General features: G+C 51.9%; 9 protein-coding genes across 9 annotated transcripts; 5 read left to right on the top strand and 4 right to left on the bottom strand.

The window, feature by feature from the left end:
- Positions 1-190: 190 nt before the first annotated feature.
- Positions 191-1,109, top strand: ASPSYDRAFT_151389 (protein-S-isoprenylcysteine carboxyl O-methyltransferase; the record flags this gene model as incomplete). The annotated part of the gene is made up of 2 exons (XM_040842096.1): positions 191-935; positions 1,021-1,109. The coding sequence occupies 2 exons, from the start codon at positions 191-193 to the stop codon at positions 1,107-1,109; spliced, it is 834 nt and encodes a 277-aa protein (XP_040702659.1).
- A 181-nt stretch (positions 1,110-1,290) lies between these two features.
- Positions 1,291-3,577, bottom strand: pex8 (putative peroxisomal membrane protein Pex17; the record flags this gene model as incomplete). The annotated part of the gene is made up of 4 exons (XM_040852191.1): positions 1,291-1,872; positions 1,937-2,385; positions 2,437-3,440; positions 3,504-3,577. 4 exons carry the CDS (start codon positions 3,575-3,577, stop codon positions 1,291-1,293), a joined length of 2,109 nt encoding a protein of 702 aa, XP_040702658.1.
- On the top strand, positions 3,544-4,483 carry ASPSYDRAFT_45256 (uncharacterized protein). The gene is made up of 2 exons (XM_040847004.1): positions 3,544-4,166; positions 4,235-4,483. The coding sequence occupies exons 1-2, from the start codon at positions 3,877-3,879 to the stop codon at positions 4,353-4,355; spliced, it is 411 nt and encodes a 136-aa protein (XP_040702657.1). The 5' UTR covers positions 3,544-3,876; the 3' UTR covers positions 4,356-4,483.
- Positions 4,484-4,609: 126 nt separating this feature from the next.
- On the bottom strand, positions 4,610-6,566 carry ASPSYDRAFT_31486 (WD40 repeat domain-containing protein; the record flags this gene model as incomplete). The annotated part of the gene is made up of 4 exons (XM_040844880.1): positions 4,610-6,001; positions 6,052-6,252; positions 6,312-6,427; positions 6,485-6,566. 4 exons carry the CDS (start codon positions 6,564-6,566, stop codon positions 4,610-4,612), a joined length of 1,791 nt encoding a protein of 596 aa, XP_040702656.1.
- A 913-nt stretch (positions 6,567-7,479) lies between these two features.
- ASPSYDRAFT_58057 (putative diacylglycerol O-acyltransferase (DgaT)) lies at positions 7,480-9,024 on the top strand (the record flags this gene model as incomplete). Its single annotated transcript, XM_040849472.1, has 4 exons — positions 7,480-7,609; positions 7,666-7,706; positions 7,760-8,753; positions 8,804-9,024. 4 exons carry the CDS (start codon positions 7,480-7,482, stop codon positions 9,022-9,024), a joined length of 1,386 nt encoding a protein of 461 aa, XP_040702655.1.
- A 422-nt stretch (positions 9,025-9,446) lies between these two features.
- On the top strand, positions 9,447-10,076 carry ASPSYDRAFT_89574 (MAPEG family protein; the record flags this gene model as incomplete). The annotated part of the gene is made up of 3 exons (XM_040852190.1): positions 9,447-9,478; positions 9,583-9,718; positions 9,795-10,076. The coding sequence occupies 3 exons, from the start codon at positions 9,447-9,449 to the stop codon at positions 10,074-10,076; spliced, it is 450 nt and encodes a 149-aa protein (XP_040702654.1).
- Positions 10,077-10,328: 252 nt separating this feature from the next.
- On the top strand, positions 10,329-11,227 carry pyrG (orotidine-5'-phosphate decarboxylase pyrG; the record flags this gene model as incomplete). Its single annotated transcript, XM_040842143.1, has 2 exons — positions 10,329-10,485; positions 10,557-11,227. 2 exons carry the CDS (start codon positions 10,329-10,331, stop codon positions 11,225-11,227), a joined length of 828 nt encoding a protein of 275 aa, XP_040702653.1.
- Positions 11,228-11,554: 327 nt separating this feature from the next.
- On the bottom strand, positions 11,555-12,451 carry ASPSYDRAFT_58054 (uncharacterized protein; the record flags this gene model as incomplete). Its single annotated transcript, XM_040849471.1, has 2 exons — positions 11,555-12,318; positions 12,400-12,451. 2 exons carry the CDS (start codon positions 12,449-12,451, stop codon positions 11,555-11,557), a joined length of 816 nt encoding a protein of 271 aa, XP_040702652.1.
- Positions 12,452-12,676: 225 nt separating this feature from the next.
- ASPSYDRAFT_89571 (uncharacterized protein) lies at positions 12,677-14,097 on the bottom strand (the record flags this gene model as incomplete). Its single annotated transcript, XM_040852189.1, has 2 exons — positions 12,677-13,902; positions 13,965-14,097. The coding sequence occupies 2 exons, from the start codon at positions 14,095-14,097 to the stop codon at positions 12,677-12,679; spliced, it is 1,359 nt and encodes a 452-aa protein (XP_040702651.1).
- Positions 14,098-17,473: the final 3,376 nt, after the last annotated feature.

Below are 17,473 nucleotides of genomic sequence, written 5' to 3'. Positions count from 1 at the left end.
TGCTTGATATTGTTGTCCTCCGCACCAGCTCCGAATCCGATTGTCCTGCGTTTTTCTCGCAGCATCCCGTGGGTTTTAAGACTTGCTTCTCTTTCCCAGCTGCCCGACCCCTTTCGCTCGACTATATCTTGCCATGCTCCTGCTCTAGACTTCGCTTCTAAACCTACAACCACCCAACCTCATGCCCGCCATGGCCAGCGACGCCTCCCACAACCCCCCAGCAAGCTACACGACCTGGCGTCCACTCTCCGAATCACCACCAGCTCCCACCACGGCGACCAGGAGAAGTGATGCCTTACTTCGTCCCTCCGGCTCAAAATCACTCTCCGGCATATCCCTACGCGCATTCCTCCTCGGTGCAACCCTCGGCCTCTGCCTCTCCATCACCATCGCCCTGCTCCTCATCCAAGCAAGCCCCTACTACCTCTGGCGGCTCCCCTTCTTCGTCTTCTCGCTCTGCCTCTTCCACTTCCTCGAATACTACATAACTGCCGCCTACAATACCCGCTGCGCAGATATTTCTGCTTTCCTCCTCTCCTCCAACGGCTGGGCCTACAACTTCGCGCATTCCTCTGCCTTCGTCGAGTGTCTCCTCGCCTACCTTTTCTACCCACATGAATCATACTTCAGTTTCACAGCCCCTGTGTACGGGGTGAAGATCCAGGTTGTCATCGGGTTATTCCTTATGGCGCTCGGTCAGTCGGTGCGGTCTCTAGCCATGGCGCAGGCGGGGAGTAATTTCAACCATACGGTGCAGGTGGAAAGGAAGGAAGATCATACACTTGTAACGCATGGTGTTTATGCGGTCCTGCGGCACCCGAGTTACTTTGGGTTCTTTTGGTGGGGGATTGGAACGCAACTGGTGTTGGGGAATGTGGTTAGTTTACTGGGGTATGCGGTTGTGCTGTGGAAGTTTTTCAGTCATCGGATTGACCGTGAGTGCTCCCTTTTGTTTCTTTTTATTTTTATTTTTATTTTTTATTTTTTTAAGGGGCATATGGCTAATATGACTATTGTTAGGGGAGGAACGCTTCCTGATTGCTTTCTTTGGGGATGAATACGTGGATTATAAGAACAAGACTAGGGTTGGAATCCCGGGGATCCCGTAATAGAAGCATATTCGTTGGATCATGCTTTATTGGCTATGTACAAAGGAGATGGCATGTGCATTGACCCGGTGTCAATAGAAACACATTATATCAATGTGACGGGTACTCGCACCAAAGCTCAGTGGTATCAAACGCTCCAAACGCCTTCCTAAACAACCACGCGTCCAACAGTATATACACTCTAGAGTTTGCTCTCCGGAGCGACTCCTCCAACGGCCCCACTCATATAAGCACCCTGACTCCCGGCCTGTTCATCAGCCTGCGCAACCGCATTATTCTCAAGCCCCAACAAAATCATCTCTCTTCCACCCTTTGTACTCCACCATGTAACACAGTAATGCGCCCTGTCGACATCCATTTCCCCATTGCTCAAGGTATCCCAGAACCGCTCCACACAGGCCATCCGCATCTCTGGCGCAGAGATAGCATTTATTAAGTTTGCAGTTAGCGGGAGCCACTCTTCTAGGTCTTCGACGCGGAGGAAGCATAGACTGTCGATGAGCGCGAGAGTTAGGGTTGCTTGCTCGGAGAGCAGGACTGGGACTTCCTTGGCCATGTCTGGATCGGGCGAGTTTGATGGCTGAGAGGAAGGTGGGAGTGGTTCAGTCGAGGAGTTGTTAAGGGCTCTGTCGTAGAGGACTTCAAGAAGTACCGAAGGAAGGAGGGGTTGGCGGTTTGCGATGGGAGATGGAGGCGCAGTGACCTGGAGGACTGTCTTGAAGGCGAGGCGGAATTGGCGACCGGAAAGGTTGTTGGGGAAAACCTGTGAAAAATCTCGATAAACATGGGTCTCTCAAAAAGACGTGGGATGACGATAAATGACTTACAGCGAAGAGATTATCTATGTAAAACGGAAGATGTTTCGCAGCCACGGCCGCGTTATTGGGAATGGCGAATACAGCAAGGGCTAAACTGTGGGCAGCCTCAAATATTTGGAGAAGGTGATTATTTCCGCCTGCTCCAAGGTAGGGCATCGCGGCCTGTATGAGTAGATCTTCACTGAAATTCGGCGACACGACCGTTGTGAAAAGCTCTGAGGTATTCAGGAAGAATAAATCAAGGCATCGATCAAGGGGATGAGCGGGAATGTGGCCAAGCTCGGTTGGTTTGATGCTCTTGAGGAAATTCTCGGCCAAGGCAGGATAATGGGCCAGAATATCCACGGCTGCCAATGTTACAAATGTATGTTGGGATGAGGAGTTCGGGCCGACTCGAGAGGAGACGAAGTAGAGATTGCGGAGGATGTGGAGAGCTTGCATTGAGATGAACGGTGCACCTAAACAAAGTCAGCAAATAGAGGTAATTATGTGGCGCATAAGATCCTCACTCTTGTCCGATGCCAGTCCTCGGTCGTTAATTACCCGTCCAAAAACGGCACGAAGAATAATGACCGCGGAATACAGACAATTGCGGAGAAGCTTCCACAAGCCCGGTATTGTCTCTCTGAGTGAATCAGGTTCCAGAAACTCAACCTCTTCAGACTTATCAACCTCTGATAGCTTGTTCTGTCGCCACTGCACGGCCAAAGTCCGAACAAAGTCTGCAAGTTGGTCGACAGACCGCGCAACTAGCCTATGATCCCGGACATTTTCGACCGCATGAGCAACCAGTCTGGAAAGGGGGCCCAGTGCCGAAATAAGAGGGCTTGAAGAGATGGCCATTACTCGCTGAACTGTAGTAGACTGTGGTGGCCATGCAAATCGCTTTGAGGGCATTTGGACGACATCTTGGTCGACACTGCCAAGGAAATATGCTCCTTCAAACCCTTCCGGCGAGAAATATGTCGTCTGGACCATGACTGGCAACAGCCGGTCGTAGTCGAGTCTGCTCCTCTCAAGGTCCGATAGGAGTTCAAACGAATAGTTCAGAACCATAGTGATGCAACGACCATCAACGCCGTCATGGGGATCCAGTTCCTCCAAAGCGAGCTGCGCTGCCGTAACAAGAGCAGCTTCTAGCTTCTTTCGAACGTTCCACGGCAGGCCCTGTCTATCCTGGCCTTCAAACCCCAGGAGAACGCCGCCAATTAAAAGCAGATGCCTCCACCGCGGCGACTTCTCATCAGCACCACTGACAACCGCCTTGACCCATTCCTCACGATCCAGCTTTCTAGGTCCCGGCCCGCCCAATGGTATTCGCGGGTCTTCCGATTCCTCGCTCTGAAGAATTGCCATGGCAGCCGTGTTGAAGACGCTGATAATCCGCCGGCAGGTGTGGAGATCGACGGCTTGATTCCATATTGCCGGAGATGTCAGTAGCTGCGACGCGAGTAGAGTTATATTCAGCGGGTTCTTGAGAACCGCCAGGAGGGTTGTTGCGGTCGGGAGCAAGCTGGTAAACAGAGGTCAGTAGTCGCATCCGTGGACCGACGAGTGGGCTTATGGTGGATGTTACCTTAAGCCATCTCGGGAGTCGGAGGGAGATTGAAGAGAACGCAGTAAAGCGCCCAGTGAGCGCTCTGTCGCCATGTTATGAAGCACACCCGACGGTGACGAATGTGGATGGCATAAGGGAGAACAGCGATGGATTGTAGTGACTACCTATCAGCGGACAACTACCGCGGAGGCCGGATCAGCCGAGGTTACTATCTAAATGAGCAAACAATGCAAACACCCGTGCCTCTTCCCCATCATAGCTTCCAGCCTCAGGCAGACAGTCGATCAAGAACAGCTCCGACTCTTCAGCTGTATGATTGATATCATGCTACACCTCTCGGTTCCTTTCTGTCGTCTCAAATGACAGGCGGCTTTAGCCCCGCTCAGAGAAAATGGCGAATAATCGCGTCCCGATTAACTACGTGACACCTAGTTTCCCGTCACTCTACGACCCTTTCCCCGGCCGCAGCAATTTCGCCTACTACCTCTACCATACCAGGGATATCTGGCGATTCACACTGTACTGGACCTTGATTTTCTATATATGCTGCTATATGGCTGTTGCTGCCTGTGCGCTTGTCATGCAAGGTCGGAATTGGAAGATCTGTTTAGCAGTGCCTGTTGTATATGCCGTCATCGGGGGTCTTGAAGCGGTTCTTGCGGGGAGTATTGTGGGAGGCGTGTAAGTCTCGCTGTGATTCATTTTTCGTTCTTGATGCAAATATGAGCTCCACGTACTAAGAATTGCAGAATAGGATCCGTGTACGAAGCGGGGAACTTTAGAATGTCTACGTGGATTCCGATTATTTGGGGCGGCGTCAATCTTCTGGTTCTGATACTGTCGAGTTTCCCGATACCAGGTGGATTATGAAAGCTGACTGTGCGATGGTAAGAATTTGGAAATTTATGGCAGAAACTGGAACTGATTGTGCACGGATGATATATCAGAAACAAGACGCCGAAAATGCAACCTCTGCTCCGACTAGGAACAAACAAAACGTGTCGAGATGGTATGATACATTCGAAGATAAGATCATATTCCTCGCCATACTATTATCCGAAGATATTACCCGCCGTTGCGCCGCTCTATTCCTCACGCATTGAATAACACATAAGTGTTTTGAATCACCGGCCATAGTTGTTATTATCAGGAGGGAACGCCCCCTGTAAGCCAGGGAGTCCGCCCCCCATTGGCGCCGAGACTGGAGGTAAATGGTGAGGGAAACCTGGCGGGAGTGAGATTCCTTGCGCAGCAAGCTGCTTTTGGAGCTCCGCGAGGTCGACATTGGGCGCATTCATAGGCGGAGTTCCCGATGCGGGAGGAGCCCCAGAGAAAGGAGGCGCAAAGGGAAAAGCAGGGAACGCAGGGTTTGGAGGGAAAGCATTTGCTGGAGGCTGCGCCATAGAAGCAGCCAAACCTGGTGGAGGAGGAGGAGGTTGAGCCGCGCCTATGCCAGGTAGTAAAGATGAACCCAGCCCATCCGGCTGAGGCGCACTCTGTATGCCGGGAAGACCTGTCCCGGCGGATTTCCTTTGATCAACCAAGCTATCTTCTTCATCCTGTAGTTCCTGTTCTTCTTCCTCGCGCATTTGTCGTTTTCCAAAGTTGCGGTTCCATGTTCCCTGGGCTTCAGCGGCCTCCTCTCCAATGTGGAATCTATCCTTCAAGTAGGTTGTCTCTCCTGGTCGAGCACGAGACCAGAATCGGGTGAAATTGTCTTTCGATCCCGAAGCAAGAATATGACCTAGAGGATGCCAGTCTAGAGTCCAAATAGTCGCGGCGTGAGCATATTGTACCCGGTGAGCTGGGTAAATTACCTGGGCCGGCGTATTGGCTGGATCCAAGCTATCATAAGGTGCGACGGTAGGCATTTGGCCGGCGGGGAGGTTGGGCTCGTCAAGCAAGTAATGATATAATGACCCATCTTCGCTTCCTGTTGAAATAAGAGAGCAGTGGACCGGATGCCATGTAAGCGTAGATATCGGTTTTTCGTGACCACGGAGAATGCAAATGTCGCGCATCATACGGAGATCAAAAACCCGTGCGGTCTGGTCGCGCGACGATGTTGCAAGAAGGTTGCTATTAACCCGCGAGAACCTGGTAGCGGTCACGGTATTTTTATGGCTGTGAAGTGTCGTCAAGCAGCGGGTGGTGCGAGGGTCCCAGAATTTGACTTGATGGTCTTTCGAGCCGGAGGCAAGCAGCCCCTTTGTCGGATGCCAGTCGCATGATTTGACATCCCAGTTATGGCCGGTCAAGACGCTGTCGCATGTTCTCGTCGTGAAATCGTAGATCTTAAGCGTCGTGTCGTCGGAAGCCGACAGGAATTTTGTATCGCTGGGCGACCAAGCTAGGTCTCGTACAGCGTCGTGGTGTGCGTCATCTATCGTCTCAACGTTGTTGAAATTCGGCCTCCAATATTTCACATCACCCTTTTGTCCTCCAGAAATCAACCAGTCATTGCTATGCGACCACGCCAATGATGTAACTCCAGCTTGCAATTGATCGTAGTGTGCCTAGATTCATCAGTTTTGAGTTGCCGACTATCGAGGATACATCGACCTACATCCATAACCGTTTCGAAGTTGAACGCCGTGCCATTCCATAGCATAAATTCTCCAGTATGTCCACCGGTTAACAGGCGCCTCCCCTCCGGCGTCCATCTGACGACCGTGATCGGCTTCTTCGACTTTCCGATAGACTGGTGTAAATGTCGTACAGGGATCGTATCCACCGGTGAGTGTACTCGTGCCATGGGAGGGAGCATCTGCGATAGCAAAAACTATTAGACCTGCAGCTGCCCGACAGTGCTTGATATTCACTTACATCCACCACATAGCTGGCACTCGGCCTCTCTTTCTCCATCCGATAGCCGCCTCTGTATTTCGGTCGCCGATGGCGCATCCATTGTACCATTGAGGAACCATAGTCGGTGACCAGTCCTGTGAGCCGTTAGCTGAAGCTGCGTGCGGGAGAGAGGACGACTTCGACAAACGTACTGGGTCGACGAGGTCCTTGAATTCCGCCCTGTCCCCTCCCAAACGGCTGCGCATCATTCCCAGAGTCGTCGTAAAAAGCCATCGCGATGGGTTGACCTTAGCTAGCAGACAAAGCAACAGGCGAATTCTGCGACCATGACAGGGGTAAAGGCGGAGAAAGCTAGCGCGGCGACAAGGCTTATTCGACGCAGACGACACAGACGTGGATGGATGCTCGACAACAAGAAATACAGAATTATCCGACTCTCTTTGCGATGTTGTGGATAAAGTGGGTAGATTATTGACAGCGTCACAACGGAAGCCGAGACGTGAAACAGCGACGCGGAAGAATGATCATTGGGCCGGGCCAGAGCTGCCGCCAACACTACTTTAGCCCGCGACAGGTCCAACCAAGGTCTCCAACCTTGCAAGACGCTCAGCCTCTCAGTCGCTGGAGTCCCCATTTTCAAGCTAGCAGCAGCATGCAGGTGGAACAACGGCTCTCCTCCCCTGTCTCTTAGCCCACCGGTCGAGGCCTATGCTCAACCTTCGTGACAATATGAGAAACCTTGATAAATGATAACCCCGCCGCGCTGTCCTGGGTCTCCTTGTTCTCGTCATCCTCTGTCTCTGCTCTTGCCAACTGTCTACACTCTACACTCGCGCACTGGCCCGTTTCTTGTCATGAATTGACCGGCCTGTGGCCAGCTGCCGATTGATATCCTTATCTGACGCTCCTATCGTATCCCCGCATCATCCCACAGGGCTAGGTGCTCAGCGTAGGGATACCTGCGCTTTCGTATTACCTCGTTGGCAGACACCTGGTAATTCTGTCACGACATATTCGTCATTTTCACTTTCCTCATATACTTTTAACTACCTCTTATTTAATTCATTTAGAGAGCAAGATGGTCGCTGTCGAAGGCTCTTCGGCCACCAACGGCACTCGCAGTAACAACCATACCAACTCTTCTAACGGTTCTTCGCCCTCAGAAAACGGTTCAAATCACCGGGCCATGAAGAAGACGGCTACGTATCGACATGTTGTAGCTATTCATTCGAAAGTCCAACACTCATGCCTTAGCCGCGATTCGACGCAGGCCACGAGCTTTATTGGCTTTCGGAACCTCACGATTGTTGTATTGGGTAAGGTTACTGTTTCTGTTATTGGCGTGATATTTCCTGCTGATTCACGCTTGAAGTGGCCATGAATCTTCGGCTAGTAATCGAAAACTTCCTCAAGGTGCGAGCCTTCAACTATGACGCAATTGCTGCACTCATCTAACGTGTTTATAGTATGGTGTTTTGATCTGCATCAAATGTCACGACTACCGCAAGCAAGACGTTGTTATCGGGGCAATCCTCTTTGCGCTGGTGCCTTGCCAGTTGCTATGCTCATACTTCATCGAATCGGCAGCATCAGGGCATGCTGTGCGCGTTATCGGTCGAGCAAAGAAAGAAGACAGTACCGAAATATTGCGTGAAACTAAGAGGACTTGGTTCTTCATCGCGTTACTACATTCTATTATCAGTTTTTTTGGCCTAGCTGCCACGAGCTATGCTATCTTTTATTACATCAATCATCCTGGCATTGGTACTCTCTGTGAGATCCAGGTGATTGTTGTGTCGCTCAAGTCGTACTCCTATGCATTGACGAACCGCGATTTACGCCGCGCCATGCTCGGTTCTCCATCGACAGACTTTGCTATCCCGGAACTCTATCGCTCTTGTCCGTATCCCCGTAACATCACTCTCGGAAATCTCTTCTATTTTCTACTGGCTCCGACGTTGGTTTACCAGCCCGTTTACCCACGGACGCCCCGCATCCGTTGGTCATTTGTGGGCAAGCGTTTATTCGAGTTCGTCGGTCTGGCGATGGTCATCTGGCTGCTTTCTGCGCAGTACGCCGCACCGCTTTTGCGCAATTCGACTGAGAAAATCGCAGTCTTACACGTCGGGTCTATTCTGGAGCGAGGGTTGAAGCTCTCGACGATTTCCCTTGTGATCTGGCTTGCCGGGTTTTATGCCCTCTTTCAGTCTTTTCTGAATGGACTGGCAGAGATAATGCGGTTCGGAGACCGGGAGTTCTATACAGACTGGTGGAACAGTCCGAGTTTCGGCGTGTATTGGCGATCCTGGAATCGACCTGTTTATACCTTCATGAAACGGCATGTGTATATGCCGCTCGTCACACGAGGCTGGAGCCCAACCTTGGCTGGCACTGTAGTCTTTGCAGTTTCCGCCGTGCTGCACGAGATTCTTGTTGGGGTACCCACACACAATCTGATCGGTATGTTTGCTGCCACAAAACCTCGTGGGCTTTTTTCTAACGACGACTAGGAGTTGCATTCATGGCGATGTTGTTCCAATTACCATTGATTCTTCTAACAGCTCCTTTCGAGAAGCTCAAAAGCCCTCTTGGCAAGGCAATTGGTAATTCGTTTTTCTGGGTGACTTTTTGCGTCGTTGGACAGCCCTTTGCGGCGCTTTTGTACTTCTTCGCATGGCAGGCGAAATATGGCAGTGTCAGTAGGACACAATCTGTAGGGTTTTTGGAATAGGCAGTATACGAGTTGTCATCTACCATGAAAATTAAGCTAGATATTGATCGAAGAGAATCGAAGCAGTCGTTGAGGACAAGTATACTTTTTTGCGGTGGTCGGACAAAACGCCGCCCATTCAAGACGCAGATCTTAGACCTTGTTTTTGATTAGCGAGCAATTGATAATTGGCCCCAAGGGAGCTCATGAATGTAATTTCGGATGGAAAGCAGACGTATGGCCGAGCAGCCTAAACCCCGGAACCCGGCTGCCCCCAAGACCCGGAGGGACTGTTTGGTCCGCCTCCCGAGCGAACATCAACTATATAACCTCCATACGATCGCATCTGTCACGCCATAGCTTCAACCCAATACGAATTTCAAGCATTTTAATCCGACTTAATTTGATTATTTCTATCAAATCCCATTCGCCAGGTTGTCACAATGGTCGCGATCGACATTCCCGCAAACTACGGGTATGAAAATGACCCTGTCACACACTCGGCTGCGGTTTCCAGGCCTCCAGCCATCCACAGAACCAATGAAATCTACGCGATGCTAATCTCGTAATTATCTCTAGATATTCCATCGCCGTTTCTCTCGGTGCGATCCCGGTCCTCGGTTTCCTGCACGGCGTGGTTGTCGGCAGTTTCCGCAAAGCCGCTGGAGTCCCGTATCCTCACACCTACGCTACCGTCGAGCAATGTAAATCCAACGTACGTCTGCGCAACAACCCTTATCTACTTCCCTTTCTGCAGAACAAGACACTAACGTCTCTCGTCTGGAATATAGCCCAAGGCCCATAAATTCAACTGTGCCCAGCGCGCCCACGCCAACTTCCTCGAGAACGCGCCGCAAACCATGCTCTCGATCCTGGTCGCAGGTGTGAAATACCCAGAGTTGGCTGCTGGGTTAGGCGCCGCCTGGGCGGTTTTCCGTATTCTGTTCCTGCACGGATACGTTTACACAGATAAGCCGCAAGGAAGTGGAAGATACAATGGCAGCTTGTTCTGGTTCATGCAGGCGGGTCTCTGGGGATTGAGCGTTTTCGGCGTTGCGAGGGATTTGATGTAATTTATGCGTGGATATGGTTCGCCTATTCAGATAGGAGAGTTGGAAGGAAGATACGGAGAGTGGTTTTTGTCTCATAGTCGAGCTCTTGGCCTGGGGTAGTGCGGTATGTAGGCAGCTGACTGCTATCTTATCGGGCCGGAGCAAGAGTTCCACCGCGGTTGGTGGGGGTGACTTTTTTCTCTGTATCTACATCCCACTTTGACTTCAGGAACCCTCAATATAATTCAATTGGCCTAAAGTACCTCCGCCACCATGTCGTCCAAATCCCACCTTCCCTACGCAACTCGCGCAACTAACCATCCCAACCCCCTCACCGCGAAACTCTTCTCCATCGCTGAAGCGAAGAAGACCAATGTCACCGTCTCCGCAGACGTAACCACAACCGCCGAGCTGCTGGATCTCGCAGACCGTACCTCACCCTGAATAATTCCCAAACTGGATCCGATCCATTCCACTAATCTTTATAAAATTCCACACCAGGCCTGGGCCCCTACATCGCCGTCCTCAAAACCCACATCGACATCCTCGACGATCTCACCCCCTCCACACTCTCAAGCCTCCAATCCCTCGCAACAAAGCACAACTTCCTAATTTTCGAAGACCGCAAATTCATCGACATCGGAAACACAGTCCAGAAGCAATACCACGGCGGCGCCCTGCGCATCAGCGAATGGGCACACATCATCAACTGCGCAATCCTACCCGGTGAGGGGATCGTCGAGGCCCTCGCACAAACTACCCAGAGCCCCGGGTTCGAGAATGCAAGTGAGCGCGGCCTGCTTATCCTTGCTGAGATGACGAGCAAGGGATCCCTAGCTACGGGGACCTACACGGAGCGGTCGGTTGAGTATGCGCGCCGGCATAAGGGGTTTGTGATGGGGTTTGTGAGCACGAAGGCGCTTTCGGATGTCCAGGCCGAGGCGAAGGAAGATAGCGAGGACTTTGTTGTCTTTACGACCGGGGTGAATTTGTCGGATAAGGGGGATAAGTTGGGGCAGCAGTATCAGACGCCTGAGTCGGCTGTTGGGCGCGGGGCGGACTTTATCATCGCGGGGCGTGGAATATACAAGGCCGAGGATCCGGTGGAGGCTGCGAAGAGGTATCGGGAGGAGGGGTGGAATGCCTACCTGAAGAGGATTGGCGCTCAGTGAGGTGGCTTCTGTAGTAGACGCTGTTTCTTGGCCTTACTTGCGCGACTGGCTGACACTAGGGAATATAAAAAGAGATCTTCCTTAGGAACTTCATGGTATATTGAAGAATAGATTGGTATTCTATGGGTCAATCCGTTTTGTTATCAAGAGTACAGAAATACCCTGTCCCGTTGGGACCTACCACGCCTGCGGGATTGATTCATGAAAAGGTCATGATGGAGGTGCCGAGCGCAGTGTATCCGTACAGATACTATAACTACTGACTATAGAGGTACACGAAATTGATATCGACAAACAACCTGAACACCCTAGCTCATAGCCATATCCTTACGAGCTTGCAGCAGGAGGGACCACCCACTCCTTATCAACCCCCTGCCCCTCCAACCAAGGCCTGGCAGCATCATAAAGCCTCCCAAACTCCCCATCCCCCAGCGCCACAATCTTCCCAAAAAGCTCTTTATCAAAGCGCTCCACAAAAGCCCAAAGACTAACGAGCCAGAAATCCGCAAGACCAGGCTTCTCCCCTTCAAAAAAGGGTCCCTCCCTCCCTTTCAGGATCTTGATAAGCGACGCAGACTCCGTCTCAATTACCTTCCATAGTTCATCAAAGTCTTCCAGTGCTGCGCGCCGCACATCGGGGAGAGGAAGACCCCCCAGGAAATTTTTCCGTGATTCATGGAAGTACTCCTGCCCACGGGTATCCAGATGGCCGACAACAAGCGGCGGGATTAGTCTCCAGAACGCCGGGTATATAAGATCCATGATCCGGTCCACAGCGACGAGGAGGGCGTAGCTAGCGTCGCCGGATGGGAGGATCGATGGGAACGGGAACGCTTTCTCAAGGTGCAGTGCGATTGGGAGCGAGTCCTTTATCGCGCCGTGCGGGTTCTGGGCCGCGGCCGACGCCTTGTTGCTGAGTATTACGGGTAGGGTGTATGCGAATGCCTGGTCGTTGTTGGGTGGGAGGTCGAGGATTTGGAAGAGGGATTTGATGTCTGGGAAGGAGAGGAAGCTTTGGGTGTAGGGGACCTTTTTGTAATTGAGGACTGCTCGGATTTTAAGGGTGTTGGGGGACCATGATTTGGAGGGGCCTGATTATACGTATAGCAGGATACCTATTGTATTAGCTTCTGATGGGATGTGATGGGCTGGTTGCGGGGTTGATTGCGGACCTGGGAGGTCGGAGTAGAGATCGAAGAAGTGGACGGGGTCTGGTGTTGCCATGGCGTTATTTGTAGAAGATAGAATTTATCGAGACGAGGTGGCCAGTTTATAAAAAAAGGCGACGCCGTGGGGTGTTCTTCACGGGCTCCATGACCATGCAGGTATGTATTGCTCATCCGATCTACGGATGATGGCAGAACTCGCACCATCACGCAAGCGATCACGTAACTGGCGATACTAAGTCGCAAATGCCAATTGCATAGCGGCACTAGTACAATACAAAGCTTAACCGCCTGATACCAACAACAAGAGTCTCTTCGGACTCCACTTCCACAGAACAACCCAACCGCCCAGAAGCGAAGAAAGCCCCGTAAAGAGAATAAGAGGTCCATGCGAAGACCCGTACGCAAAGCGCTGACTAGCCGACGATATAGTCCCAGCCTGGAGCAATTTCACGCCAGCAAACCCCCCGCTTGCATACCCGATCCCCCTAACCCCGTTCAACAGACCATAGAGCATCCCAGGGTCGACGGCCTCATTCCGTTCAGCGGACTCGTGCTCCATCTGCTTAAGCATGCCGCCCCACGTAGCACTGTAACCACCAGAGAAGAACCCAAACGTCATAGAGAATACCACGAGGAGCCCGATTGCGCCCTCGGTTGTCAGGCCCCAGAAGAGGAACGTGGCGAGAGCGCAGCAGATGGGGGGGATGGCGGATACGGCGGACGCTGAAAGAGGGATTTTCCGATTATCGCTCAGCCAGCCGAAGAAGGACGAGGCGATGATCCCCGGTGCGTTGAAGACGGCCAGCATGAGTGTGCCTGAGGTCTGCGATAGCAAGGCGATGTCCCGCGCGTAGGTGCTCAGGTATGTCTGCGGGATACCATAGCCCGAGCTTTGGAAGATGATGGCGATGCTGTAGAAGTAGATGGACCGGTGTTTGAGGAAGTTCCAGGGGATTCTGCGAGCACGGGTTCGAGGGATGGAGAGTTTCGAGGGGTGGGTTGGGATCATGAGAATAGCGAGAATGCTTGTCCCGCCAACAATCGCGGTCCAGGCTTGTAGGGTGGTTCGGTAGCCGTAGGCGTCGATCATAGCGCGCAGCATGAATGGGAGGCTGGTGCCAACGATGTTCTTGCATGATAGAACGATTCCGTATGCTACGGCGCGGTTGCTGGTTGTGTACCACTCGCCGAGGGAGAGCGTGGTTGGGCTATAGATGAGGGCACAGCCCAGTGCGGATGTGAAGCCCTGAGTGGCGAGCAGGTGGCCGATGGTTGTGCTGTAAGAGGACAGTAGGAAGCTGACGCAGGCAATTACGGTTCCGCAAAGAGCTGCGAGCTGGCGGCGATGAGCCCATCGTCTGGTGAACAACGCGAAGAGAAAAGGCATGGACAGGTACATGACCCCGTTGGCGGTGGTGCCAATTACACCAGTGGTGCTGCGGTCTCCCTTGAAGGTCCAGTTCTCAGAGTAGTATTCCTGGAATACACCGTAGCTCATTGCAAAGCCTGTCAGAGCGTGAGCAGGGATGCAATTCAGGCACAGACATGCGTAACCTGGATGGATGTACCCCAGATGGGCAGCTGGAGGATCCCAGAGCCGATCAAAACTAACAGTTTGGTCCTTTTTGATTCCTCCACCTCTCGCTCATCGTCAACCTGCGCGCCCGATGGTGGCAGAGGATATTCGTCAGTCTCGGCCATTGTGATGATATGGACAGTGAATTGGGAAGAGAATGTGCTTGCAAAGAAGAAGAGAAGAGAAGAAAAGCATTTGGTGTACAGCAACGTCAACTGCGGGGTCGCGATCTGATCATCCGTGACTCACTGCACCAACATCTTCAATATCGCAGCTGGAACCAACTTCATTCGGTCGGAGTCTATTTTAAAGGGTTAATGGCCAAGGCAAGTCTGACAGACGATGCTGCTCCTTGCCGTTCATGTATCAATCACGATAAGAGCAAGGAGAAACGCCTGATTTCTTATTCTACTCTTGCACATCGTCAACCTATGTTTCAGCATTGTTATCTACCAAGCTATGAAACCTTCTGTCCCCCTTCTTCCAGGATGTGAGATGGATGGCCCCCAGTCCTAAGTGCTGGCATCAAGTAGCAGCAAGTCAGAACCAGAACAACCGCAGCATCTGCAATTGCGAAAGATCTTACCAAAAGGCCTATTTCCATTTCCACCACCTGTACGACATGCAGACAGTTAGTTAACTGTCGAATAAATAAAAGTAGAAGTGACTGGGGAACTTACCGGCCTCACCATTGGCCCCTATAATCCGCAAGCCCTAACACCGCCATGATATTGTTCGCTGTTAGCAAGCTCTTATTAACTGGCTTGGTATATAGACTTACCGGGGTCCCTTGCCCCCGATGCTGATAACCCATGCCCGTCCCTGCCACCCAACCAAGGCATGGTACTTTGGAGAGAAGAGATGCCGAATACCTAGACTGAGTGATGATCGAAGGGAAGTGACATAGTGTCACACAGGTTGAAGAAGATAAAAGAAAGCTTACCTTGTCCCAGGCCCGTCCCGACCACCCGCCAGGGCCAACGAAGATAGATAGGAGAGGAGTTTCTGCTGTTAGGATGTAGGTGTGGAAGGGAGAGAAGAGTAAGACGATGTGATCCAAGCCCGTCGCAACCACCCACCAGGGTAAAGGTGAATATGTAGAGGATAGCGTGGAGAAGTTGAGGTAGAGTCGAGGTAGAGTCGTAGTAGAGTCGTAGTAGAGTCGTAGTAAAGTCGAGGTAAAGTCGAGGTAGAGTCGAGGTAGAGTCGCCAAAGACAGAAGAGGGATGAGAAGCTATGTAAGTGTCCCAAGCCCGTCCCAACCACCCGCCAGGGTCTGAGGTAATGAGGCTGTCGGAGTCGTGGTAGTGTAGTTAGTAGGAAAGGGCGGAGGCGAAGCAAACCAAACAAAAGGGGTATCGAGGTCGCTGACACGCTGGGGACAAAAGAAAGAAGGGGGCAACTAGCTAGGGAAACTAGCTAAGGAGGCTAGCTAGGAAGATAGATATAGATAATGTCTCCCAGGCCCATCCCAACCACCCGCCAGCGCCAAGGTCGTCAGGTAGGAGGGGGGATGTTGATGAGTAGAAGATAGGAGTCAAGGCGAAACAGACGAACGAAAGGGGTTTCGAGGTCGCTGTAACGCTGACGATAAGGGGAAGAAGGGCAGCTATCTAGGAAACCTAGCTAAGAAAGGTCGATAATAAGGGGGATGTCGAGCGGGTTAGGGCTAGAGAGCGGTCAAGCTCTGGCAGGGCAGAGATGACTTAAATCCTGGAAGTTCACCACTGGGTGGCTACTGGAAAAAGTCGTCCTATTTTTGAAGTCAGTGTATGGACATGAGATGATGGAGGAAGATACTCACTGCTGTACTGTTGTCGCGTCTGGTCATGTACGTAGCAGAATAGGCGTTGAGTGGACTATCTATCAGTAAGTGGACGCACAGCGTTGGTATTAGGAGACTTACCCTGGGGTCGCCCCAGGTCCAATAACCCATGCCCGTCCCAGCCACCCAACCGGGGCATGTGTATTGTCGAGTAAACTATCCATCAGTAAGTTGGCGCACATCATGTCAGTATTAGAAGACTCACCCAAACGCCGCCCCCAGCGTCTGGTAACCCATGCCCGTCCCAACCACCCAACCGGGGCATGGTTAAATGGTGTAGTATGCTGTGTCCTAGACGGTGAGTGGATGGTGAGTATGCCGCACTAGGTGTCAGTAGACCGGAAGCATGTGCCAGATAAATAAGAATATATTATCCCAAGCCCATCCCGATCACCCAACCAGAGCTGTAAATAGCTATAAATGGCAGAGTAGATGGCAGAGTAGATGGGGCTAGATGGCAGAGTAGATCACGTAGATGCTGTACAAGTGGGTGCATAGCAGTAGGTCTTACCTATGCCCGTCCTAATCACCTAGCCAGAGCTATAAATGACATGTTAGATGGCAGTCAATTGTGGTAGATGGCAGTCGATGGTGGTAGATTACAGTCGATGGTGGTAGATGGCAGTAGAGGGAGGTAGGTGGCAGTCGATGGTGGTAGGTGGCAGTAGAGGGAGGTAGATGGAGGTAGATGCGAACCAGGCCCATCCCAACCACCCAACCAAGGCCAAGTCAATAGATAAATGTATGTAGCGCCAGATGTTTCCATTAGCCACTGATCATCCAAACAGTGAGAACAACCACCTACTATGATTGGACAGTGTCAAGTAAAGGACATTGTCCGTTTCCCAGGCCCGCCCAACCGCCCAACCTTGGGGCCTAGAAGTGAGGCTTGTGTGTTTAAGTGCTGTCAAAGTATCAGTTAGCTCTCCTGTTCAGGGACGACAGAGGACTGTAATTACTTACCACTGTAGTGATCCCTTTATGTCTAATACCCATGCCCGTCCCAGCCACCCAACCAAGGCATGGAGCACAGTCCGAAGGGTCCGAAGCCTAAGCATTAGTAGCTAGATAGTTAATAAAGTGGTCGGTTTGCCCAGGCCCGTCCCAACCGCCCAGCCTAGGCCTAAGCAGGAGGCCAGCGTGTATGGAGTCCGAGAGACAGGTCAGCCATATCTTAGTACTACATAAGATTTCATTTACTTACCAGTAAGTTGTGTTGCTGTTGTCCATTATCCCGTGCCCGTCCCAGCCACCCTACCAGGGCAGGGTGGACAGCCCGCAGGCTGTCCGGCAGCTAGACGTTAGCAACTAGATGATTAGTAGGGTGATCCAAAGTCCCAGGCCCTCCCAGCCGACCCAACCATGGGCCTGGAACAGGAGTGCGTTGCATTCATTCATATTTACAAGTCAGCTTGGTTTACTACTAAGCAAGGGCATCTAGGTATCTTACCAGACACCCCCACCCCCCGCGTCGGATAACCCATGCCCGTCCCTACCACCCAGCCAAGGCATGGGGACGTTGGCCCGAAGGCAGTAATGTCTATTGAGCCCAACGAAAGTTACAATGTCAGCCAGGCTCACTATTAAGAAAGCACGTGGATCACTTACCCGGTTCCACACCCCTGGCACACCCCGTGCCCCTCCCAACCGCCCAAGGCACGGGGAGAAAGGCCCGA

This window comes from Aspergillus sydowii (genome assembly GCF_001890705.1).
Source record: "Aspergillus sydowii CBS 593.65 unplaced genomic scaffold ASPSYscaffold_5, whole genome shotgun sequence".
NCBI lineage: Eukaryota > Fungi > Ascomycota > Eurotiomycetes > Eurotiales > Aspergillaceae > Aspergillus > Aspergillus sydowii.
This window is presented reverse-complemented; position numbering and strand designations above follow the sequence as displayed.